Source organism: Xenopus tropicalis, chromosome 3 (genome assembly GCF_000004195.4).
Source record: "Xenopus tropicalis strain Nigerian chromosome 3, UCB_Xtro_10.0, whole genome shotgun sequence".
NCBI lineage: Eukaryota > Metazoa > Chordata > Amphibia > Anura > Pipidae > Xenopus > Xenopus tropicalis.
The window spans coordinates 135,003,300-135,028,939 of record NC_030679.2 but is presented as its reverse complement, the minus strand read 5'-3'; the positions used below and the strand labels follow the sequence as shown (position 1 = coordinate 135,028,939).

Genomic DNA, 25,640 nt, shown 5'->3' with positions numbered 1-25,640 from the left:
ATTGCGAGCAGCACAGTGGCACCGGCAGGGGCTTAATGTCTCCTCCAGCTGCAATAACTGCCCTGATCTGAGCGGAGACCTCGATGTGAATCATGGAAAATGTGATCCCTTTGTACTTTACAGCGCCTGAAAATGTTAATCATGTGTAACAGCTATTTCAGTCATGCAATGGCAGTGTTTATGTAGGAGGAACAGAGTTGGAACAGCAGCATGCTTACTGATAGTATCTTATGGTTAATAATAATAATGTACCTCCAACGTACTGTTATAAGGATATTCAAAGTCACCTCTGACTTCCATACCTTATTAAAAATCATGTGACTTGTGTCCTAGTGCCACTTGTGTACAATCTCATCCCCTCAGATCACTGCAGTAGAGGGTACATAATACGCAATGTTTATATAGTAGCCGACTCTACAGGAAGTCCAACAGCAGCTCAGGGGCCAACAACTGGGTCACATTGCGGGACGATGGAGACCCTTATGTCTCCTAGAGGATCTTCACACCTGCTTAATAGAATTCAGATCTGATTTTTGGCCAGATATTGGTTGAACTATGCATGGGCTGCAGGGGCTGAGTGGACCGCATTTATCAGCTTGTGTATCGACCTTCTTAAATGCACATTTGTCATTGGCCTTGGGGTCATCTTACATTTTTGCCTAAATGAATGCTTAAATGTTTAAACAGACACAGTTTACACCTCATTGAAAAAACTGTTAATGTTTAGTTATTTTGGTTAGTGACCATCATCGTGGTCTATCATTTGGCCCCTAGTCCGATCTGATCGTTGGCCATATGATTGGATCATCTTGATTTGGCCCAGCATGTTGGTGGCCAGATTGACAACCTAGCCAAGTAAGCAGATCTTACCGTGGATGCCTTGTACATCAGTGTGGCTCTGGCAGCAGGTTGTTGTGCTGTATATGATGCAAAACCACAAGTATCCAAAGCTATTGTGATACTACAGTTAGTTTTAATATTTGTATGTATATAGTTAGGTCAGTATGGGTCTGTATGTGAGCGGATAGATAGGTCAGTATGGGTCTGTATGTGAGTGGATAGATAGGTCAGTATGGGTCTGTATGTGAGTGGATAGATAGGTCAGTATGGGTCTGTATGTGAGTGGATAGATAGGTCAGTGTGGGTCTGTATGTGAGTGGATAGATAGGTCAGTGTGGGTCTGTATGTGAGTGGATAGATAGGTCAGTGTGGGTCTGTATGTGAGTGGATAGATAGGTCAGTGTGGGTCTGTATGTGAGTGGATAGATAGGTCAGTGTGGGTCTGTATGTGAGTGGATAGGTCAGTGTGGGTCTGTATGTGAGTGGATAGGTCAGTGTGGGTCTGTATGTGAGTGGATAGATAGGTCAGTATGGGTCTGTATGTGAGTGGATAGGTCAGTATGGGTCTGTATGTGAGTGGATAGGTCAGTATGGGTCTGTATGTGAGTGGATAGATAGGTCAGTATGGGTCTGTATGTGAGTGGATAGATAGGTCAGTATGGGTCTGTATGTGAGTGGATAGATAGGTCAGTGTGGGTCTGTATGTGAGTGGATAGGTCAGTATGGGTCTGTATGTGAGTGGATAGATAGGTCAGTATGGGTCTGTATGTGAGTGGATAGATAGGTCAGTATGGGTCTGTATGTGAGTGGATAGGTCAGTATGGGTCTGTATGTGAGTGGATAGATAGGTCAGTATGGGTCTGTATGTGAGTGGATAGGTCAGTATGGGTCTGTATGTGAGTGGATAGATAGGTCAGTATGGGTCTGTATGGGAGTGGATAGATAGGTCAGTATGGGTCTGTATGTGAGTGTATAGATAGGTCAGTGTGGGTCTGTATGTGAGTGGATAGGTCAGTGTGGGTCTGTATGTGAGTGGATAGATAGGTCAGTGTGGGTCTGTATGTGAGTGGATAGATAGGTCAGTGTGGGTGTGTGCTGGGTTTACTTGGAAGGGTTGAACTTGATGGACACATAGTTTTCAACCCTATGTAAATATGTAACAACATTTTTGTCATCTGGGTTGGATTTCTGTGCTAAAGATTGCCTGTGATTGATCGAGATGTTTGTGTAGCTGCCATTCATACAATTTATTTTGTTCCACAGTGAAGGGCCCTCTGGTTCCTCAGTCAATTTTAGTGTCCGTACCGGAGAAAATCCCAGACAAGATGTCTTTGGATGAGGTAACAACTCATATCTTGGTCTTATTTATAATACGAATATTTGAAAGCTTGCTGTATTACATGGGATGCATGGCTATACAAGGCATAGGGTGGGCAGTAGCATTGTAGCCAATAAGGGGCCAATAAGACGCTCAGAGTGTCTGAGCTGTGCTATCTCTGCAAACAGAATGCCATGGTTTGCCCTGCTGATTGGCACATTCCTGTCTTTAGCTGAATTGTACAGACTTGTATTCCTATTAAAAAGGAAAGATTTATTTTTGCATTAAAAATCAGCTGCCCATCCCAGGGTTTGCTCACACACCCCTTGCTAACCTAATCTGAACGGTTGTGCTTTGGTAGTTCTGCAACGTGCCATCAGAGCTCTGTTTCAAGGGGAACTGTAGCTGCTGAAACTCATAACTTCCATGTTTCTTACAGATCTTCCTCATTAACCTGAAGCATCGGCAAGACAGGAGGGAGCGTATGAAGAGGACGCTGTATGAGCTCCAGATAGACTATAAGCTGGTCGATGCCGTGTATGGAAAGTAAGTGAGCGCTAAAGAAAGGGAAACTTTACCCCCAGAATGAATACTTAACCAATAGACAGTTTATATTATGTTAAGGGACCTATTATAGAATCTCGCCAAACTGGAATATATAAATCAGTAAATATTGTCCTTTTTACATCCTTTCCCTTGAGCCGCCATTTAGTGATGGGCTGTGTGCTCCCTCAGAGATCAGCTGACAGGAAATAATGCAGCTCTAACTCTTATTTTTCATCTGTCTATACATCTGAGGAGCCAGATAATGAAGGCTTCCCTTTTAATATGCCCAGTTCTAGTAATTTGGCTACTGACGCATGGGTCACTCGGGAGGGAATTCAAAAGAGACTTGAACATGTAAAGGTAAACAAAGGTCCAGGGCCGGATGGGATTCATCCCAGGGTATTAAATGAGCTGAGCGCTGTGATTGCCAAACCTCTTCACTTAATTTTTCAGGATACATTGAGGTTTGGCATGGTGCCGAGAGACTGGCGGATTGCTAATGTGGTGCCGTTATTTAAAAAGGGATCCCGTTCTCAGCCTGAAAACTATAGGCCTGTTAGTCTGACATCAGTAGTAGGAAAAATTTTGGAAGGGGTAATAAGGGATAGGGTACTTGAATACATTGCAGTTCACAATACTATTAGTTTGTGCCAGCATGGTTTTAAGCGTAACAGATCTTGCCAGACTAATTTAGTCGCCTTTTATGAGGAGGTGAGCAGGAACCTCGATGCTGGAATGGCAGTTGATGTCATCTACTTGGACTTTGCTAAAGCGTTTGATACAGTACCTCACAGAAGGTTAATGATCAAATTAAGGAATATTGGCCTAGAACATAATATTTGTAATTGGATAGAGAACTGGCTGAAGGATAGAGTACAAAGAGTGGTTGTAAATGGAACATTTTCTAATTGGGCCAGTGTGGTTAGTGGGTACCGCAGGGGTCAGTCCTTGGTCCTTTGCTTTTTAACTTGTTTATTAATGACCTGGAGGTGGGCATAGAGAGTACTGTTTCTATTTTTGCTGATGACACTAAATTGTGCAAAACTATAAGTTCCATGCAGGATGCTGCCGCTTTGCAGAGCGATTTGACAAAATTAGATAACTGGGCAGCAAACTGGAAAATGAGGTTCAATGTTGATAAGTGCAAAGTTATGCACTTTGGTAGAAATAATATAAACGCAAACTATCTACTGAATGGTAGTGTGTTGGGGGTATCCTTAATGGAGAAGGATCTGGGGTTTTTGTTGATAACAAGTTGTCTAATTCCAGGCAGTGTCATTCTGTGGCTACTAAAGCAAATAAAGTGCTGTCTTGTGTAAAAAAGGGCATTGACTCAAGGGATTAAAACATCATTTTGCCCCTTTATAGGTCCCTGGTAAGGCCTCACCTTGAGTATGTGGTGCAGTTTTGGGCTCCAGTCCTTAAGAAGGATATTAATGAGCTGGAGAGAGTGCAGAGACGTGCAACTAAACTGGTAAAGGGGATGGAAGGGTTAAACTATGAGGTTAGACTGTCGAGGTTGGGGTTGTTTTCTCTGGAAAAGAGGCGCTTGCGAGGGGACATGATTACTCTGTACAAGTACATTAGAGGGGATTATAGGCAGTTGGGGGATGTTCTTTTTTCCCATAAAAACAATCAGCGCACCAGAGGTCACCCCTTTAGATTAGAGGAACGGAGCTTCCATTTGAAGCAGTGTAGGGAGTTCCTCACGGTGAGGGCAGTGAGGTTGGGGAATGCCCTTCCTAGTGATGGGGTAATGGCAGATTCTGTTAATGCCTAGAAGAGGGGCCTGGATGAGTTCTTGAACAATCAGAATATCCAAGGCTATTGTGATACTAATATCTACAGTTAGTACTAGTGGTTGTATATATAGTGTATGTATGTGAGTGTATAGATTGGTAGGTGTGGGTTAGGTGTGCTGGGTTTACTTGGATGGGTTGAACTTGATGGACACTGGTCTTTTTTCAACCCTATGTAACTATGTAACTAAATTGTTTTGATTGCTTTTTTTTTTTAAAGTATCATTTTTTATTGTTTTATAACATAGGAGAAGGGGGGAGGGATAAGGAAGGGGAGGGGAGGAGGGAGCAACGGAGATACACAGTTTTTGGCACAATTCAAGTTACATACAGTGATGTGCACAGTGTTATACAGTAATTTGAAAAAAGGGGAGACATACAGTACTGAAATATGAGCTCTAGAGCAGGCACATGGCAATTCTTATTCTGGAGGGTTAGTGCAGGTTAGCATAGTCCTCCGTGTTGAGTGTGAAGTTTAGTAGCCTGGGGACCTCATATTCCTACAGGTGTGCCGGGATTTAGCTCCAGCCATGGGGACCAAATTTTTTCAAATTTAGTGGGACACCCCCGGGCTTCATATGTGATTCTGATAGAGGGTAGAGCGGTGTTGATAAGGGTCTGCCATATTTTCACTGTGGGAGCGTTGTTTCCCAACCAGTTTAATATTACCGCTTTTTTAGCATAGTATAGGATAGTGCGGAGGAGGGATCTAGTTTTGTTATCTGGCTCAAGATCCTCAAGCTGGGCCAGTAGGCATATTTCTGGTGTGCATAAGTTGGGGAACCCCAGGTTATCGACCATATATTTTATTATCTTGGACCAGTATCTCTGGATTGGTGGGCATTCCCAGGCTAGATGTAGAAAGGAGGACCCTGTCTGATGACATCTGGGGCATGTAGCCTCAGGGTTGCGTCCCATTTTTTGCAGTTTGGTGGGTGTCATATAGAGTTGGTGGATGAACTTGTATTGTATTAATCTATCCCGAAGTGAGATCAAGTCGGTATATAATACTTCTGTGGTCTCGCTCCATTGTTCATTGGTCATGTTTGGGGTTATTTGCTGCCATTTACGGCGAGCGGTGTTAAAGGGGGGCGGGATGGAATTGAGCAGAGTTTTGTATAGTCTAGAGGTTAATTTACCTGTTTGGGGGTTTCTTAGTGTTGACTCTAAGTTCGAGGGGGTGAGCTCTGGCTCCAAAGTTGAGAATTGGGCTTTGAAGGCATGTCGGAGCTGAAAATAGCGGAATACCTGAAGGTCTTGTCTATTTAACTTATCTCGGAGCTGTTCCAAGGAGGGGAATTTCCCATTGTCCAGGATATCACCTAGGTAGTTGATGCCCTTTTGAGCCCAGTACTGGACGTCTTGGAGGCCCTGGAGGTGCGGCAGATTAGAGTTGTTCCATAGAGGGAGAAAGGGGGAAATGGGGGGAGTAGGGCATTGTAGTAAACTAGTTGCAACTTTCCATGCCTTAACTGGGACGGTACCAGTGGTGGGGCATTTGGGGTAGTCTGAGGGCTTTTTGTATAAGGCATTCTGGACTGCTTCCAGTGAGCCGGCTTGGTGTGACAGGATAAGGATACCTGGGTCCTTCCCGTCAGTATGAATCCAAGCGTGTGCATAATATAATTGGCTAGCCAGGAAGTATAGGTGTAGATGTGGAAGTGCCAGTCCCCCATCTGATAGTGGAGCTGTTAATGCTTTCCATGTTATTCTAGGGGTTCTGTTGGCCCATATGAAGGGAATCAATAGTGAGTTAATTCTCTGGAAGATCTTTTTAGTGACCCAGACAGGTGAGTTGTGTAGTTTATACAAAAATTTGGGGAGGTAGATCATTTTAAACAGATTTATTCTTCCCCATAGTGTAAGAGGGAGTTTGGCCCAGAAGGTTATTGTGGACTTGAGCTGGTCTATAAGAGGTACAATGTTATCTGCAACATATACTGCGGTTGAGGGTGAGATTTGGATGCCAAGGTATTGAAATTTAGTAACCCAGCGTAGGCCATGGGTATCTGCGGGGGGGTTCTGTACGGGGTCTACTGGGAGAATTACTGATTTGGCTCTGTTGATGCGGAGGCCTGAGTAGCTGCCGAATAGGGAGAGTGTCTGAAGTACTGCCCGTAGGGAAGCGGAGGTATCGGCTAGGAAGAGTAGCAAGTCATCTGCATATAGGGCAAGCTTGTCTTCCATAGTGTGCAACTTATAGCCTATTATGTCGGGGGACTGTCGTATCTGCAGGGCAAGTGGTTCAATGGCAAAGGCAAATAATAGAGGCGACAGGGGGCAGCCCTGCCTAGTACCTCTATGGAGGGGAAAGGAGTCAGAAAGAGTACCGTGGATTTTAATACGGGCCTTTGGCTTTTTGTATAGCAGTTGGATCCAGCTAATATACTGAGGTCCAAGGCCGAATTTCCTCAGCACTTCCCATAAGTAAGGCCATTCAACCGAGTCAAATGCCTTGGCCGCATCTAGTGAGACCAAGGCGCGTGAGCCACAGTTGTCATGTTTTATTTGCAGATGAGTATAGACCCTCCTGAGATTATGAGAGGTAGATTTCCCTGGCATGAAGCCTGACTGGTCCGCGTGTATTAGCAGGGGGGCTACCTTAGCTAGCCTACTTGCCAGTATCTTAGCAAATATTTTAGCATCCGTGTTTATAAGCGATATGGGCCTATAGGAGTCACATAGTTCTGGGTCCTTACCTTCTTTGGCTATGAGGACTACAGTGGCCTCGTAGAAGGAGGGGGGTAACTGTCCCTTTTCTATTGCGTTGAGGTACGTCTGGTGGAGATGGTGTACTAGCAAGGGGCCCTGGAGGTTGTACCAGGCCACCGGGAATCCATCCGGCCCCGGGGTCTTGCCCGAGGGGAGCGCTGCTAATGCCTCAGCCACTTCCATTTCAGTGATAGGAGCATCCATACGGGCTGCTTCTGCTGGGGGTAGAGTTGGGAACTCTATCTTGTTGAGGAAGGCTGTGAGATCCTCTGGGGTGGCCTGATATAGTGACTGGTATGTGTCCTGATAATATTTGGCAAAAATGTCAAGGATGACCGAAGGGGTCGTAGCAAGGACTCCATTGGGGTCTCTAATTCTAGGGATTAATGTCTGTGAGTCCCTGGATTTAGAGAGATAGGCTAGCAATTTGCCTGCCTTTTCCCCCTGATCAAAGATCCTTTGGTTGGTATAAAGTAGTCTCTTTCTAGTGAGTTTGGTATGTGCTAGCTCTACATTTCTTTGTGCTTGACTAAGGAGTTGTTGTGACTCTTCTGATTGCGTATTTATGTGGTCTTTTTCTGCTTCCCCATGGGCAGCCTCAGCCTCTTTGACCTCCTCTTTAGTTTTTTTTCTGGCTTTGGCAATTGCACTTATTAAAGTACCTCTGGCCACTACTTTGGACGCCTCCCATAATTCTTCCCTAGGGGCAGAGCCCTGGTTGAGTTCCCAATATGCCGTGTATTCAGTCTGTGAGGGTTCCCTCACTACTTCATTTGATAACCACAATGGGCATAACCGCCAATCAGCTCGTCTGGCTTCCGTGGATAAATTTAGTGTTATAAGCAGTGGGGAATGATCAGAGAAGGCTCTGGGGAGATATTCCGCGGAGACCGTCAATTGTGCAAAGCCGGTTGATGCAAGTGCTAGGTCAATTCTGGATAGGGATCCATAGGTTGGTGAGTGGCACGAGTATTGCCTTTCTTGGGGGTGTTTCAATCTCCACAATTCAGTGAGGCTTAAGGCATCTGCCCATTTAGCTAGGGTAGTAGATTGGGTACCCGTTTGTCCCAACCTGTCTAGGTGTGGGGCAAGGACTGCATTAAAGTCCCCAAGAAGGCATATAGGGGCACTGGGAAATGAGGCTATTGCAGTATAAATTTTCCCCAATAGATCATTGTCTGCGGGAGGGGGACTGTAGACATTGGCCAGTGTTATGAGCTGATTGGCGATTCTGCAATGCAAAACAATATAACGACCGTAAAAATCAGTGTTCAATCCCAAACATTCAAACAGTATACCTTTACGGACCAAGATAGATACCCCCCTCGCGTGAGTTGAGAAGGGGGCATGATAAGTGTGGGCGACCCAGCGTTTTTTGAGAGACAGAAGTTTTTGGCCGACTAGATGGGTTTCTTGGAGTAGGAGCAGATCAGGTTTCCAATGTTTGATGTAGTCAAAGAGTTGAGCTCGCTTGAACTTGGAGTTCAGGCCCCGAGTATTCCAGGATATTATGTTTGTATCCGACATGGTAGGTGTAGTGGGGTATTGGTAACTGGACTAGTGTCCATAAGCATAGTTACAGCACTGGTGCGATGCTGCATCATTGGGGTTGTACTGGTGGCACTTTTATAGTTTGCCATTGTGACTAGCTGGGTGAGGTTGTAGTTCCGTTGCGGGAAATGGAGTAGGGGAAAAGCAGTAGGGACCAAACAAACAGGGGCCCATAGAAACCCAAACACCCCCCCTGCCCACCCCCCGAACTCGGGTGGGCCTGTACCCATAACAGAAAAACTTTTGTGGAGAAGGAGTAGTAGCACTGTGCTTGAGAGCCATTGTCCGTCCTCACCATCCTTAACTGACGCTTCTATGTTAGGTTTTGGTGCCATAGTAGTGTGATAGGAACGATGTCCTGCATTGGCAAATAAGTATGGGGTATAGGTGCCCTGGCAGTAGTAACAAGATCCTGGGATCCCAAGGATTTCCGATGTGGTGGAGCGTGGATGGGCTTATGGTAGGTAATATTCCAGGGTTTAGGTCGATAATTGATGCCCGCCATGTAGTGGGCCTCTGGATCAGCCCGGAATTATGGAGGAGCTTGCTAGGGCCGGGTATAATGCCTTAGCAGCGTGTGGTGTATGCTGAGCAGGGGCACTCTGACTGACGCTCCGCCTTGGCCGAGTTGTAGAGGTATTGGGTGCGCGTCCCTCTATATCTTATGCCATGTTGATGCCCCTGGTCGTGGGGGGGCCTACCAGGTCACAAGGGAAGGCACTTGTGGTTAAGTTTGGACAAGTTAGTTAATATTGTGCTTAGGAAGGGCCGCGGGGGTTCATATGTACTCACGGGTGGCGCAGTGCGTCCTCACTGTCTTGGGGAGCCAGCTCGTTGGTTCCCGTGGGCTCCTCTGGAGTCGAGCCAACGATCCGCCTCCGCCGATGACAAGAAGAAGTGCGTGTTCGGCCCGTCTATAATACGGAGTTTAGCGGGAAATAATACTGAGTAAATCAACCCTTCGGATCTCAGTCTCCGTTTCACCCCGATGAAGGAGGCACGCTGTTTCTGAACCGAGATGGAATAGTCGGGGAATAGAGAGATGGGGGCCCCGTTGTAGGTCAGCTGCCCTTTGGCCCGTGCGGCAGACAGGGCCGCGTCGCGGTCCCTGTAGTTGAGAAATCTCATAATTAGTGGGCGCGGATTTGCCCCGGGTGGTAGAGGCCTGGTGGGGACCCGGTGTGCCCGTTCTATGACTAAGAAGGGGGAGAATTGGTCCGCACCTAGAGTTTGCCTCAGCCAGTCCTCTGCAAAGCGCTCCGGTTTATTTCCTTCTGAATTTTCCGGTAGACCAACTAGGCGTAGGTTGTTACGGCGCAGGCGGTTTTCCAGATCGTCCGCTTTGAGCATGGCATCTGCGACTTGTTTGTTTAAGCGAGATAATTCCTCTGGCATCGGGCGGGTTGCATCTTCCAGGGAAGAGACTCGGAGTTCCACTTCCGATGTCCTCTCTCTCAGGTTTTGCAAGTCCTGTCTCAGGTGCGAAATGTCGATTTTGATAGTGTCCAGCTGCGATGTCATGCTGGTGTGAGAGTCGGTTATCGCCTGGAGTATGTCACGATTTGTCGGCTCCGCATGCGATGTTGGGGCCTGTTCTGCTGTGGGAGGCGTAGGAGACGCAGCACGTTCGCGCTCTGAAATAGACTCCGGCGGTGGTTGAGATGAACTAAGGTATTTGTCCATTTTGGCTGAAGCGGATTTGGCAGTATGCTTCCCCATTGTCAGCAGGGATGTTAGTCATATAACGGGGTGTCGAAGTAAGAGTTCTAGAAGCTGAATATTGTTCAGGATAATCTGTATGGTGAGGAGCTCACAGCAAACACGTCCTCTCAAGCCGCCATCTTGGCTCCGCCCCGTTTTGATTGCTTTTTATTGTTAAACCCACTGATGTTCCTTTGGTTTAGTGAGGTTCAGTCTTTGTGCCTTGCACACTATGTGGGCAGCTTTCTGCAGATACCGACGCTGTAACCCAACACGCACAATGTATTCGAGCCCGCTTAGAATGTCTGGGAAGCGGCTCTGCGTTCCGGTGCCAGGGCTGGCTGTTTTCCAGGCTTAAGTAACTGTAGCCAGACACAGTCTATAAAAGTGGTCAGGACATGCCCTGCTGGTTAAACAGCTGAAGATCAGATTATATGTTGCCTTGGATTTTCAGTTGGCACGTGGCCCTTTGGTAGTGAAACGGATCTATGCAGATAGCTCGTATAGCCCTGGCAAGGATATAGTAACTACATGCTTACAATTCATGCTATAAATCAAATTCTAAGATTACCTTTGCCCATCTTTAACAATGAGATCATTTCCTGTTATTGTCGGGGAACATGAATGAGGCTGAACAGAGAGCAAGCAATGTGCAGCTGTGACTCTCCAGCTGTTCCTGTATTACAGCAACCGGAACCCCATGACCGTGGTAATACCCCAGCCTACCAGTCTCTGACTGGCAATCTGTAGGTTCTGGCAAATGCCAGAGGGGCTGCTGTAAAATGCTATAGACACTCACTGTTTATTGGGCCTATGGGGGGCTGTTTGGGTCTCTGTGTACTGAAAATCAGGCCCAGACTGGCAATCTGTGGGTTCAGGCAAATGCCAGAGGGGCTGCTGTAAGATGGGGGGGGGGGGGGGGGTTGGGCCTCTGGGTACTTGAAATTCCAGGTCCTATTTTGAATGCCTTCCAGGCCTGCAGCCTACTGTAGGGTGCTACTTATGGAATACCCATAATGCAGACGGGATTCAGTAAAAAAAAAAAAAACCTGTCTGCATAGATGGTCCAAGGCAAGGGTCCCCAACCTTTCTTACTTGTGAGCCACAGTCAAATGTAAAAAGACTTGGAGAGCAACACATGCACCATAATAGTTCATGGAGGAGCCAAATAAGGGCTGTGATTGGCTATTAGGAGCCTCTATGCATCAGCTTACAGGGGCTTTATTTGGTAGTAAATCTTGTTTTTATTCAACCAAAACTTGCCCCCAAGTCAGGAATTCAAAAATAACTACCTGGTTTGGGGGCACTGAGAGCAACTGCCCCTGAGTCACTGGTTGGGGTTTGAGGGTAGGTTGAAAAATGTATCATTTGTCTTCAGGCTGGTGTGGGTTGCCTTATGAAGAAACAGCTGATTGGATAAGCGGGTCCAGGTCAGATCTGTGACTGGCGGGTCAATTACAAGCACTAACCTTAAACCCTGGCTAGTGTCCTCTTTACTCCAGCCCTGGTATAGTTCTGCCAGCATCATGCAGCCACAGGTCCCAGAAGTCCCTTGTGCCTGTCAAGACCAATCGCATGTACAGTACAGTAAAATCTGCTGTTTAGACTTTTCTATATTGAACAAGTGTGATGTCCAGAACAGCCAAAAGTGAGAGGTGAAATATACCCCAGGCTGGGGCAGTAGCCCAGGGTTTAGCGTTAGTGATTGTAATCACTGGGGGGGGGGTCTAAAACATTGGTACCCCTAAATCTTCTCTGTGTCATTCTTACAAAATAAGTGCGTCCATGCGTTTTATTTGTATGAATGGAGTTTTAAGGTCTTTCCTAAATATAAGTATCTTCATTTCTGGTGGAAACCTTTTTCTATCTGTCTAGATCCGCTGCTCTTAATTTATCTGCTCCGTTCTGTGCCATCACATACTTCAATTCTCTGCTGTTTCAGAGACTTGGCAAAGGGAAGAGCAGCAGCGTTATGGGAAAAATTAAAGACGGAAAATAATTTTTTTTTTCCCCCTAAGTAACCTTGTGTTAAGCTGTAAACACATTTACCCACACCCATTGGGCTTTCCCTCCTCCAGACTTGTGTTCTGTTTTCTGCCTTAATAGTGTGTGTCCTGTACACTCTCTGCTTTCTGTTCCATGTTTCATTTATATAGCTCTGTAGCCCCTATAGCCTAACTGCAGCCTGTCGGTACTATTGGCCCCTATAGCCTAACTGCAGCCTGTCGGTACTATTGGCCCCTATAGCCTAACTGCAGCCTGTCGGTACTATTGGCCCCTATAGCCTAACTGCAGCCTGTCGGTACTATTGGCCCCTATAGCCTAACTGCAGCCTGTCGGTACTATTGGCCCCTATAGCCTAACTGCAGCCTGTCGGTACTATTGGCCCCTATAGCCTAACTGCAGCCTGTCGGTACTATTGGCCCCTATAGCCTAACTGCAGCCTGTCGGTACTATTGGCCCCTATAGCCTAACTGCAGCCTGTCGGTACTATTGGCCCCTATAGCCTAACTGCAGCCTGTCGGTACTATTGGCCCCTATAGCCTAACTGCAGCCTGTCGGTACTATTGGCCCCTATAGCCTAACTGCAGCCTGTCGGTACTATTGGCCCCTATAGCCTAACTGCAGCCTGTCGGTACTATTGGCCCCCTATAGCCTAACTGCAGCCTGTCGGTACTATTGGCCCCTATAGCCTAACTGCAGCCTGTCGGTACTATTGGCCCCTATAGCCTAACTGCAGCCTGTCGGTACTATTGGCCCCTATAGCCTAACTGCAGCCTGTCGGTACTATTGGCCCCTATAGCCTAACTGCAGCCTGTCGGTACTATTGAGTACTCTACCGGGAAATCCCATTGGCTGAGGGCTGCATTGGCATGTACATACAGTGTTTTTGCGAGATCCAGTTATTCACATGGGGGCCACTTGCTTTAATCAGGCCAGTACTGTTCCCCCCAGGAATTAAGGCTGAGCTGTAGGCCCACAATAGCTGAATAACAGCAGTGCGGAGCTGCGTATTGGAATCATTATGGTTGCAGCCTGTCCAGCTGTTGATAGGTAACGTCCAGTGTACCCAGTGTCTGGATGCAGTTCAGCAATGTTGTGGCAGGAAATGCTGTTCCGCCGGTCCAGATCAGTCACTGTAACAGCCATAAGCCGTCCCCAGGCCTCCTTCATTTCCGCTTCCTGTCACCCTGTCTAGTTTGGGGCTTTATTTCCTTGAGCGTTTGCGTAGCTTATTCATGTCAATAGGGAAATTGTGTTTCATAGTACGGTATATATCAGGGGTCCCCAACCTTTTTTTTTACCCATGAGCAACATTTAAATGTTGGGGAGCAACGCAAGCATGAAAATATTTCCTAGGGGATGACCAATAAGGGCTGTGATTGGTTATTTGATAGCCCAATGATGACTGGCAGACTACAGGAGGCTCTGCTTGACAGTACCCGTGGTTTTTATACCTCTAACTCTTGTCTTCAATCTTGTCAAATGTGACATTACTTGCTGGAGCCACTGGAGGTGAGTTGGGGGCAGATGGGAAAGTGCAATTACACTTCTTATTTCTTCCGTCCATTCCTGGTGAATGTGACAGGGGCAGAAATCGAGCCTTGACAACATGCGTGATAGGCTTTACAGTACTAATATATATATAGATCTGGCAGTGTTGTTATTCTTACGCTTGTTAAGCAGTTAATAAAATGAATAAAGAAAGGTGATAGAGGAAGAGAAAAGGGTTCATGTCACACTGGAGTAGCAATGGGCACAATGAGAGCTGGTTCGCTGGGATTTAGCACAGTGGGACATGACTGCCACCTGCTGGTTTGGCGAAACGTGTGCAGGGCACCTGGTACAACAGGATTGGCTCTGGTTAGTGCTGTAGGTGCCTGTATCCCTAGAATAGGGATGTCAAGCCCTGTAGTTCCCAGCAGTAGCATTTGCCATGATGTCTGACTCCCTTACTGAGGAGAAAGTAGGCTGTCTTTGCTCTAAGGATCTTTCTCTCACACAGGACCCTAAATCAAACCCAGGTCGACAAAATGGGTATAAAGATGCTCCCTGGCTACAAGGATCCATACCATGGTCGCCCCCTGACCCGCGGAGAGATGGGATGTTTTCTCAGTCACTACAACATCTGGAAGGAGGTGAGAAGCAAGGGAGACATTATTATTATATTATAGTTCTGCGAATGCAGCCTTATAAGTGCTCCAGTGAGTAAATGGATATATCTATCTGTGTAGATCTCTGAGCGCTCCTTGGAAGCTTCGGCAGTGTTCGAGGATGACCTGAGGTTTGAGATCTTCTTTAAGCGGCGGCTGCAGACGCTCCTGCATGATCTAGAAGTAGCCAAGCTGGACTGGGACCTCATGTAAGCCATCAGCCTGTGGGATAAAGGTGGCCATAGTGGGGGCTATAAAAGCTGCAAGCTCGGCCCCTCCAGTGCGGTGGTGGGCAGATTGAGCCCAGAGTCACTCATTTGGCGATCTCACTAGATTATGGGATCTAGCACCCACCTTATGTGGGTGGTATTATCTGTGGGAGGGTAGGGCCAGTGTGGGAAGGGATGGGAAAGTTGTTGCTCGCTGTACTGTGGGACAATAGGAATTCAGCCCTAACCTACTCTCTCTCCCTCCATAGTTACCTGGGCAGGAAGAGGATGCAGGTCGAAGAACCAGAAGAGCCTGTGCCAGGCGTCCGTAATTTGGTCGTGTCCGACTATTCCTACTGGACCCTGGGGTATCTGATCTCCCTGCGCGGGGCTAGAAAGCTGCTAGATGCTGAACCTCTTGTGAAGATGCTGCCTGTAGACGAGTTCCTACCAGTCATGTATGACAAGCACCCCAAGTGAGTTACCTTTCCCCTGCTATAATATCTGTAATATAATGTCTGGGTTCTACTGCCACACGTGATTGTTCCCTGCTCTGGACTGGGCTCTAGATCATATCATATAACCATATTGTATAATGCAGGGCTAGTCACTTATTCATCTACCCAGGGCAGTATAATAAGTAGTAGCAACTACAGTTGGGTCAGGCTTCAATTGCACATACCCCAGGCAACCAGAGAACTAGGGACAATATTTCAAGTGGCCCAATATGATGGGCCACAAACCCTGCTGCACTAATGTGCTTTTATTAAAGGGGAACTTAACACAAACGCAACTTGAGATTTTTGAAAAGTAAACATAATTTCAAGAAACTTTGCACTATAAATAAATTAAAAAATATGCAGCCTTTTCATGATTTCAATGTAATAATATGGTTTGGAACAGTTCCCTAAGCCCCGCCCCCTGAGGTTAAAAAAAAAAAAGTAGCAGTACTCGACTGTTCTCAGCCTGTATCCCCCAATCCCTAAATTCCCATAATTCTCTGCACATGTGATAACAAAGCTGTCTGTAAGCTGTGGAGAAGTTGTTACAATTAGTAACATCACTGTTTTAGTCCCTCCTCCCCTGCCAGGATTTTAAATGATGCAGAAAGAGAAGAACTGTTTTGCAGCAGGATTTCATATAATGATATTTATTCAGACTTTTTGAAGTAACAGATTACAGTGCTAGGTATATTAGGAGTTTCTGGTGGGGGGGGTTAACTAATTTTGGAAGTCAGAGTTACATTATTACATTAACGTTTATTTATAAAGCACCAACATATCCCGCAGCGCTGTACAATAAGTGGGTTACATACATTGGACATACAGAGTAACATATAAAGCAATCAATAACCGATACAAGAGGTAAAGAGAGCCCTGCCCAAAAGAGCTTACAATCTACAAGGAGAAAGATTTAACAGGTATGGGCCAACATGTTTCTATAATTTCTGATTTCTTTCCCCCCAGCTCCAACTACTCCGCCCATTTCTCCCCGCGAGACCTTCTGGCCTTCTCAGTGGAGCCTCTCCTCCTGTATCCCACGCACTACACTGGGGACGAGGGCTACATTAGCGACACGGAGACCTCGGTGCTGTGGGACAATGTGACTCAGCCCACCGACTGGGACAGAGACAAGTCTCGCAAGACACAGCAACAGGAGAAACTGCGCAGCGAGGCTCTAAACACCCCTTCCCTGGGCTCCCCGTTTGACAACGCCGCCCGCGATGAGTTATGACAGCGAAGAAGTGAACTTCCATAACAAGCAAGGGGCAGCCCGGCCAGCTATGGGGCTCACTTATAGGAGAGCCAGAGAATCATGGACAGGGAAGGCACGGAATCCGATTAACCTTTTGATATCAGAAGGGACTTCTTTGCCACCAACCTTCTAGAAATCCAACACACAACTGTCACACACACACAACTGTCACACACTAACCTAGTACAAGATCTCAGCTGGCGATTGAGCTGCCTGACCACAGACCGGGTGCTTGATTAATTATTATAATTATTAATATATTTGGATGAACAAAGGGGACATCTCCCAGATGGCAGCTTAGCCTTCTGTAGACAGAAGACACCAAATGAAACTCCCTAAAACTAACCGCTCTTTTATGAGGAGACCTCAGTTCCAGCTTCCCTACTAACCTTTTGCTTGAATCTCTTGTCTTGACATGAATATCTTTTTATCTGAATTAAGTTAGCTATTTGTATGCTAATACCTCCCCCCCCCCCCCCCCGCCCCCCACCAGGGTCAGACTGGGGAACCAGGAAAAAAACCCAGTGGGCCCCGCAGGCCCTGACCCAATCCCCGCCAGGTGCTCCCCTGAGCCGGGGGGTGTGAAGGCCATAACGGGCTCATTGGGGGGTGCAGGGGCCCATAAGGCCCTACACCCCCCAGTCCGACCCTGCCCCCCCCCCTTTTTTTTTGTCTTGAAGAATTATTAATAAGCCAGTCACTAATAATTGCCTATACAAGAACCTCCATACGGCTGTCCAGCAGGTGGCAGAAGGCAGCTCCCAGAATCCTCTAGGGGTCACTGCTGTCTAGTAGAAGGCCTTCAGGCTGAATTTGGATTTTAATGCACACCCTGGCCTATAGCTTTATTTAATGATGGTATTACTTCAAAACTCCTATACATTCAAAGGCATATTTATTATAATGTGTAAGCCAACACCACCGGTCATGTTGCCCTTAGAAAACAAAAGCAAAGATCTGATTGGTTGCTAACGTGTAGGCAACCGTTCAAATCTAATTGCTGATTGGTTGCTATGGGCAACGTCACCAGTGTCTCTTATGTATATACTGGATCTACATGTGGAATAGGTTGAACAGCAATGTGCTAGGAGACCCATAAACATTATAGAATAAATCAGAAATATCCACCATGTTAGCCTTATTAACCTCTAGGTCTGAACACAAAGTAGGGTGTTAGGGTCTCAGAGCTGTTTTGCTCTTATGGTGGGAAATAGTGACACAATACTAAATACTAAGCTGAGTTGAGAATCGTAAAGGTCTCCATCACCCTCCGTGCCCATGTGTTTGCCCCATTGTGTGTTAGTACTAAGGCCTAAGGGCTGTTACACACCAGCTAAGTGGCCTTTGGTTCATTCAGAGATAATCATAGTGATCTTCCTATTAATAAGAATGGGATGTACCTCTGTGGTTTTCCCTGACAGGGTTACAATGGCATGTGATAGGCCTTTGTGCTCATTATGGGGTATTTTTTATCATGCTGAGTAAATAGTATAGTAAAACATAAGTGGTGATGTTGCTCAGCAGCCAATCAGATGTTTTGCTTTGGTTTTCCAACTGTTTAAATCTAATTGCTGATTGGTTGCCCTGGGAAACATCACCGGTAATGCTTCACTCCACTTTTTACGCAGCATGATAAATATACCCCCATGTGTAAATGTGTATAGAGCAGCCATATTCAGTGTTTCTGCAATCCATAACATTACAACAATAGGAAACAGCTTCTAATCTAGGGCTTTAAGGGGATATTATATACCTTTTTATAGACGTCTGTCCAACATGAGCAAAATACACAATGATGGATCGTTGTTTTGCATTAACCATTACTACATCCAATTCCCTCCCATGTGATCAGGAGAGGTTGGTGACAGAGCACTTGGCTCTGGTGTAGATTATACAATTTACAGCCCTTAAAAGTTTAAATAGGCTACAGGAGGGGTTTGTTTAAACAGAGCTCATTATCTCTGTGTCTTACATATAAGGTTCTTTATACAGGGGGGTTTTACAAATGGAGTGGTAACTAAATACGACCCTCCACACACACACAATTGCTTTCAAGAACCAGAAAGTTTGAAACTGAAAGTACATTTTTGGTTTCCATGTAGCAGAACTCGTGTTGAACAGGGGGTTATACTGCCCAGTTAAAGTTACTTAATAGAAGCTACTGAAAACTCTGCCTGCTTTTATACATAGGTACCCTGGCAAACTTGTTTACAGTTAGAGAGTTTTGCAATAAGGGGGGGTAAGCCCAATTATAGTTCTGATCGGTGGTTAAAATGGTACAACCGCTTGCTGCTAAAGGCTTCAGTACATAGAGATGGGGTTGAGGGTGCGGAGGAAACCCTTGATGTTGGTTGGATACTCAAGTTTTCTAATATTTGCAGTTAATGGAACCATGTGATGTTCTATGCAGATGAGATTATACAGCGTCCCTATTGGTTTCTTGGAAGGAGGGGGGTGGGGCTCCTCATGTGCTTTAAATCTTTCTGATAATCGGGGAGGGCGGGGGGTTGCAGACCTGGGCCCAGCTGTTGTTTACAGAGTTCTATATATTTTTGTGCTTTTTTTTCAATAAATGATTTTTACAATATTTCTGCCTGGTGAGTCATTTATAAATGTCCCCCAAACAGGAATTAAACTTGTTTATGCTGCACATCCCCTGTGTATTCATTGCTGCCTCTCCCTGCACAGCGAGGGGTCATTCGTATTGCTCCCCCTGGGGAGAAAGGGCGCTTGCCGCCGGCTGCAGCTGTGCCGAAATAGCTCAGTTGGGAGAGCGTTAGACTGAAGATCTAAAGGTCCCTGGTTCGATCCCGGGTTTTGGCAGGTGGAGCCGCGGATTTTGAGAGCGTTTTAACTAGGCGCGATGAAGGCCAATCAGCAGCAAGCAAAGGCGTAATTAAGCCACATAATTGTTAAGGTGCTATATGGAAGACTGGCCCCCTGCTCTTGCTAAGTAGGTCGCCGTCAGAGAAAATACCTCCTCCGTTGCCCTTGGGAAGACCTGAGCACATTTGACATCCGCAAAGGCCAAACTGTACTCGTAACGAGCAACACAGACGCCGCCGTAGCTTGAAAAAACTGCCCAAGTTGAGGTTTGTCAGAGGTCCTGTGTGCTGGCGCTGCACCGTGAGGGGGATTAGCTCAAATGGTAGAGCGCTCGCTTAGCATGCGAGAGGTAGCGGGATCGATGCCCGCATCCTCCAGGAGGTGGCTCTTTTCAGAGCGGGTGGGCGGGGCCGCAACGCGTTTCTGTCTAGTGTTTTTAAAAAGAGAGAGGAGTGGAAACGTCCCTCAGACCTCTTGTCCTGTACAGCGTGGAGCAACGTTAATTTCTTACCCGAGTAAATGGGAGTTGACAGAACCCTCTGAAAAGCGTCATTCCATTACTGCACCGGCTGCTGCTTGCACAACCGAGGGCAAGCACCCAAAGAAGAGTGGTAAGAAGCTGTTGTGCAGCCCAAAAGGCCGTGCAGTACTGGAATCGCGCTTTCTTCTCTACAGTGAGCTACGACACAGACCACCGAGGGCTGGAAACTGCAAATCCTTTATGGACGGTGTCAAATTGCCAAGGGTTAAAGGCACATGTAGCCGATATTCTCTCGCGTTTTCATGCGTATATTGGCTACATGTGCCTGCATCCGAGAGTATTCCATTCATTCGGGTGCAGGCACAAGTAGCAGGCGTAGGGCTGAATTTTCGCCAAGCGTTTTTCCACTTGCCGAAAATTTCAGCCCTACGCCTCGTGTGGCTTCAGCCTAAGGTGCTATATGGAAGACTGGCCCCCTGCTCTTGCTCCTGGGCAGAAAAAAAATAACTCTTCCGGGGATCAAGTTCCCCACATCCGGTTGGACCCCAGGAAATGGGGACTGATGGAAACCCTACAGTGGTGCCAGTGTCTCCATGCCTTGAATACTAATCCCACAGGGGATAAGGTATAATTACTTTTCCTTAAGTCAAACCCCTAGTAGAAAGGCCTCTGTTAAAGGGGTACCAACAGCAAAAACAACTATTATTATGTAGCCCACTTTATTAGACGGTGCTGCTACTGGTATATTACTTTGGCGCTACAGGAGCCCTGGGCCCCGGTTACTATGGGGGACAGGTGTCTTAATGCTGTTTGGCGTGCCTCCACCCAGGGGTTATGTTGTGGGACTATAACTCCCACCCTGGGACCTTGATATGATACTGTTGCAATGCAGGGGATCCGCACAACTCCCGGCACCTTGCCCCTCCCTGGGGTAGTTGCTTACTGGCGGGTAGGTGATCCCAGTGCAGGAATGAGCCAGATACTCACAGGGTCCCATATGGTCTAGCGGTTAGGATTCCTGGTTTTCACCCAGGCGGCCCGGGTTCGACTCCCGGTATGGGAAATGCTGCTTTTGCTATTCCAACTGCTTGGCGAGCCCATTGATTGGTCCAGTGCCTAAGGATTTCTGCTATGCTCAGGTGTGCAACTTTGGCCTTTGTTGCGATTAAAGGCCACAGGTGGGTATGGAGAACGAACGTGAAAGAGCCCAGACCTGAGCGCCCTTATTGCATTTCAGAGCGTCTTCCGTTTGAGACATCCGCTGTCACAGAACCTGCGCCCGCCAGAGAGCCGATGGCGTTGGTGGTATAGTGGTGAGCATAGCTGCCTTCCAAGCAGTTGACCCGGGTTCGATTCCCGGCCAACGCACAGCATCCTCTATTGCGGCACGGACGAGCGCTTTTTAAAAAGGTTGCTGCCATAGTGACCCGCGGATGTCGCCACTTTGCAGCCATGCCTGCCCATGCAGGGTACAGGGCAAAAGCGCTTCCAATCTGTCCTTTGCAACCTTCAGAGAGGAGATTTGCAGTGGGAACGTGTCTGCATTACAGCCTGTGCAGTCTTCTCACTGTGTGCATCATGCTAAAATTCTTCATTTTTCTAAGTTGTACGCAGGATTGGCTTGAATGAAAACAAAACAAAAAGTAAGAAAGCAGCACCGGAACGGGCAGCGCGAGCTCTAAGAAAGCATCCTTCGAGCCGGAATTGAACCAGCGACCTAAGGATTGCTGTATCACACCTACAGTCCTCCGCTCTACCAGCTGAGCTATGGAAGGCCGGAAAGGCGCGCCGACGGGAGGGGGTGACAGTTCTCTTGAGAAACCCAACAGAAGCCGAAGCCTTCCAAAAGTCTGCCCCGTGTGAGGATCGAACTCACGACCTTCAGATTATGAGACTGACGCGCTACCTACTGCGCTAACGAGGCTGCAAGCGGCGGGCGTCTGGTGTCCACCCTGGTGTGCTCTACTGCATACACCCTTACAAAAAATTGCAGTGACTTATGTCATAAACAGACTGAGGCATAGCCAATGTGCATTTTGCAAGTCTTTCAAAAGGACAAATATTTTGACCTCTAAAACTTAGGGTGGAGCAAAAAAGAGAACAAGAGCCCCATGTCGAGCTCTTCCGAAAACCCCCGTTTTCCTTCAGTCTGTTGCCCTACTCGAAGCCTTTTTAAGCAACTGGTGGTTTAACTTGCTTGGAAAAGCAGCATGTGGCAAACTGGAAAAAGTGTCCTTGGAGCCAGAGTTGAAGCAGCGACCTAGGGACTGCTCTGTTAAACCTACAGTCCCCCGCTGCACCCGCAGTGCTGGGGCTTGCGATAGACGGGCCAACCAAAGGTTGGACTGCAGGCCCACGCCTTAGCAGGGCGCTTGCCGCCGGCTGCAGCTGTGCCGAAATAGCTCAGTTGGGAGAGCGTTAGACTGAAGATCTAAAGGTCCCTGGTTCGATCCCGGGTTTCGGCAGGTTGAGCCGTAAATTTTGAGAGTGTTTTAACTAGGCGCGATGAAGGCCAATCAGCAGCAAGCAAAGGCGTAATTAAGCCACATAATTGTTAAGGCTGATGCCACACGAGGCGTAGGGCTGAAATTTTCGGCAAGCGGAAAAAACACTTGGCGAAAATTCAGCCCTACGCCTGCTACTTGTGCCTGCACCCGAATGAATGGGATACGCTTGGGTGCAGGCACATGTAGCCGATATTCTCTCGCGTTTTCATGCGTATATTGGCTACATGTGCCTGCACCTGAGAGTATTCCATTCATTCGGGTGCAGGCACAAGTAGCAGGCGTAGGGCTGAATTTTCGCCAAGCGTTTTTCCACTTGCCGAAAATTTCAGCCCTACGCCTCGTGTGGCTTCAGCCTAAGGTGCTATATGGAAGACTGGCCCCCTGCTCTTGCTCCTGGGCAGAAAAAAAATAACTCTTCCGGGGATCAAGTTCCCTAAATCTGGTTGGACCCCAGGAAATGGGGACTGATGGAAACCCTACAGTGGTGCCAGTGTCTCCATGCCTTGAATACTAATCCCACAGGGGATAAGGTATAATTACTTTTCCTTAAGTCAAACCCCTAGTAGAAAGGCCTCTGTTAAAGGGGTACCAACAGCAAAAACAACTATTATTATGTAGCCCACTTTATTAGACGGTGCTGCTACTGGTATATTACTTTGGCGCTACAGGAGCCCTGGGCCCCGGTTACTATGGGGGACAGGTGTCTTAATGCTGTTTGGCGTGCCTCCACCCAGGGGTTATGTTGTGGGACTATAACTCCCACCCTGGGACCTTGATATGATACTGTTGCAATGCAGGGGATCCGCACAACTCCCGGCACCTTGCCCCTCCCTGGGGTAGTTGCTTACTGGCGGGTAGGTGATCCCAGTGCAGGAATGAGCCAGATACTCACAGGGTCCCATATGGTCTAGCGGTTAGGATTCCTGGTTTTCACCCAGGCGGCCCGGGTTCGACTCCCGGTATGGGAAAAGCTGCTTTTGCTATTCCAACTGCTTGGCGAGCCCATTGATTGGTCCAGTGCCTAAGGATTTCTGCTATGCTCAGGTGTGCAACTTTCGCCTTTGTTGCGATTAAAGGCCACAGGTGGGTATGGAGAACGAACGTGAAAGAGCCCAGATCAGAGCTGCGACCTGAGCGCCCTTATTGCATTTCAGAGAGTCTTCCGTTTGAGACATCCGCTGTCACAGAACCTGCGCCCGCCAGAGCGCCTCTGGCGTTGGTGGTATAGTGGTGAGCATAGCTGCCTTCCAAGCAGTTGACCCGGGTTCGATTCCCGGCCAACGCACAGCATCCTCTATTGCGGCACGGACGAGCGCTTTTTAAAAAGGTTGCTGCCATAGTGACCCGCGGATGTCGCCACTTTGCAGCCATGCCTGCCCATGCAGGGTACAGGGCAAAAGCGCTTCCAATCTGTCCTTTGCAACCTTCAGAGAGGAGATTTGCAGTGGGAACGTGTCTGCATTACAGCCTGTGCAGTCTTCTCACTGTGTGCATCATGCTAAAATTCTTCATTTTTCTAAGTTGTACGCAGGATTGGCTTGAATGAAAACAAAACAAAAAGTAAGAAAGCAGCACCGGAACGGGCAGCGCGAGCTCTAAGAAAGCATCCTTCGAGCCGGAATTGAACCAGCGACCTAAGGATTGCTGTATCACACCTACAGTCCTCCGCTCTACCAGCTGAGCTATGGAAGGCCGGAAAGGTGCCACCGACGGGAGGGGGTGACAGTTCTCTTGAGAAACCCAACAGAAGCCGAAGCCTTCCAATAGTCTGCCCCGTGTGAGGATCGAACTCACGACCTTCAGATTATGAGACTGACGCGCTATCTACTGCGCTAACGAGGCTGCAAGCGGCGGGTGTCTGGTGTCCACCCTGGTGTGCTCTACTGCATACACCCTTACAAAAAATTGCAGTGACTTATGTCATAAACAGACTGAGGCATAGCCAATGTACATTTTGCAAGTCTTTCAAAAGGACAAATATTTTGACCTCTAAAACTTAGGGTGGAGCAAAAAAGAGAACAAGAGCCCCATGTCGAGCTCTTCCGAAAACCCCCGTTTTCCTTCAGTCTGTTGCCCTACTCGAAGCCTTTTTAAGCAACTGGTGGTTTAACTTGCTTGGAAAAGCAGCATGTGGCAAACTGGAAAAAGTGTCCTTGGAGCCAGAGTTGAAGCAGCGACCTAGGGACTGCTCTGTTAAACCTACAGTCCCCCGCTGCACCCGCAGTGCTGGGGCTTGCGATAGACGGGCCAACCAAAGGTTGGACTGCAGGCCCACGCCTTAGCAGGGCGCTTGCCGCCGGCTGCAGCTGTGCCGAAATAGCTCAGTTGGGAGAGCATTAGACTGAAGATCTAAAGGTCCCTGGTTCGATCCCGGGTTTCGGCAGGTGGACCCGCGGATTTTGAGAGCGTTTTAACTAGGCGCGATGAAGGCCAATCAGCAGCAAGCAAAGGCGTAATTAAGCCACATAATTGTTAAGGCTGATGCCACACGAGGCGTAGGGCTGAAATTTTCGGCAAGCGGAAAAAACACTTGGCGAAAATTCAGCCCTACGCCTGCTACTTGTGCCTGCACCCGAATGAATGGAATACTCTCAGGTGCAGGCACATGTAGCCGATATACGCATGAAAACGCGAGAGAATATCGGCTACATGTGCCTGCACCCAAGCGTATCCCATTCATTCGGGTGCAGGCACAAGTAGCAGGCGTAGGGCTGAATTTTCGCCAAGCGTTTTTCCACTTGCCGAAAATTTCAGCCCTACGCCTCGTGTGGCTTCAGCCTAAGGTGCTATATGGAAGACTGGCCCCCTGCTCTTGCTCCTGGGCAGAAAAAAAATAACTCTTCCGGGGATCAAGTTCCCTAAATCTGGTTGGACCCCAGGAAATGGGGACTGATGGAAACCCTACAGTGGTGCCAGTGTCTCCATGCCTTGAATACTAATCCCACAGGGGATAAGGTATAATTACTTTTCCTTAAGTCAAACCCCTAGTAGAAAGGCCTCTGTTAAAGGGGTACCAACAGCAAAAACAACTATTATTATGTAGCCCACTTTATTAGACGGTGCTGCTACTGGTATATTACTTTGGCGCTACAGGAGCCCTGGGCCCCGGTTACTATGGGGGACAGGTGTCTTAATGCTGTTTGGCGTGCCTCCACCCAGGGGTTATGTTGTGGGACTATAACTCCCACCCTGGGACCTTGATATGATACTGTTGCAATGCAGGGGATCCACACAACTCCCG

The 25,640-nt window shown here is 47.6% G+C and overlaps 1 protein-coding gene and 12 non-coding genes across 13 annotated transcripts in view; 9 read left to right on the top strand and 4 right to left on the bottom strand.

Moving 5' to 3' along the window:
• Positions 1-19,172, top strand: part of colgalt1 (collagen beta(1-O)galactosyltransferase 1) — a 30,179-nt gene extending 11,007 nt beyond the window's left edge. Inside the window, exons 7-12 of the mRNA XM_031899357.1 lie at positions 2,104-2,180; positions 2,598-2,704; positions 14,474-14,606; positions 14,703-14,830; positions 15,100-15,306; positions 16,297-19,172. Coding sequence (XP_031755217.1) covers positions 2,104-2,180; positions 2,598-2,704; positions 14,474-14,606; positions 14,703-14,830; positions 15,100-15,306; positions 16,297-16,564 — 920 coding nt within the window. The 3' untranslated portion in view covers positions 16,565-19,172. The remainder of the gene's footprint in view (positions 1-2,103; positions 2,181-2,597; positions 2,705-14,473; positions 14,607-14,702; positions 14,831-15,099; positions 15,307-16,296) is intronic.
• Positions 19,173-19,335: 163 nt separating this feature from the next.
• On the top strand, positions 19,336-19,408 carry trnaf-gaa. The gene has a single exon. It is a non-coding gene; the product is annotated as a tRNA-Phe (tRNA).
• A 307-nt stretch (positions 19,409-19,715) lies between these two features.
• Positions 19,716-19,788, top strand: trnaa-agc. The gene has a single exon. It is a non-coding gene; the product is annotated as a tRNA-Ala (tRNA).
• Positions 19,789-20,883: 1,095 nt separating this feature from the next.
• trnae-uuc lies at positions 20,884-20,955 on the top strand. The gene has a single exon. It is a non-coding gene; the product is annotated as a tRNA-Glu (tRNA).
• Positions 20,956-21,188: 233 nt separating this feature from the next.
• On the top strand, positions 21,189-21,260 carry trnag-ucc. The gene has a single exon. It is a non-coding gene; the product is annotated as a tRNA-Gly (tRNA).
• A 321-nt stretch (positions 21,261-21,581) lies between these two features.
• Positions 21,582-21,667, bottom strand: trnay-gua. Its single transcript is given in 2 exon segments — positions 21,582-21,617; positions 21,631-21,667. It is a non-coding gene; the product is annotated as a tRNA-Tyr (tRNA).
• Positions 21,668-21,743: 76 nt separating this feature from the next.
• On the bottom strand, positions 21,744-21,816 carry trnam-cau. Its single transcript has one exon. It is a non-coding gene; the product is annotated as a tRNA-Met (tRNA).
• A 468-nt stretch (positions 21,817-22,284) lies between these two features.
• Positions 22,285-22,357, top strand: trnaf-gaa. Its single transcript has one exon. It is a non-coding gene; the product is annotated as a tRNA-Phe (tRNA).
• Positions 22,358-23,295: 938 nt separating this feature from the next.
• trnae-uuc lies at positions 23,296-23,367 on the top strand. Its single transcript has one exon. It is a non-coding gene; the product is annotated as a tRNA-Glu (tRNA).
• Positions 23,368-23,612: 245 nt separating this feature from the next.
• On the top strand, positions 23,613-23,684 carry trnag-ucc. Its single transcript has one exon. It is a non-coding gene; the product is annotated as a tRNA-Gly (tRNA).
• Positions 23,685-24,005: 321 nt separating this feature from the next.
• Positions 24,006-24,091, bottom strand: trnay-gua. The gene is given in 2 exon segments: positions 24,006-24,041; positions 24,055-24,091. It is a non-coding gene; the product is annotated as a tRNA-Tyr (tRNA).
• A 77-nt stretch (positions 24,092-24,168) lies between these two features.
• trnam-cau lies at positions 24,169-24,241 on the bottom strand. Its single transcript has one exon. It is a non-coding gene; the product is annotated as a tRNA-Met (tRNA).
• Positions 24,242-24,709: 468 nt separating this feature from the next.
• On the top strand, positions 24,710-24,782 carry trnaf-gaa. Its single transcript has one exon. It is a non-coding gene; the product is annotated as a tRNA-Phe (tRNA).
• The last annotated feature ends 858 nt before the right edge of the window (positions 24,783-25,640 follow it).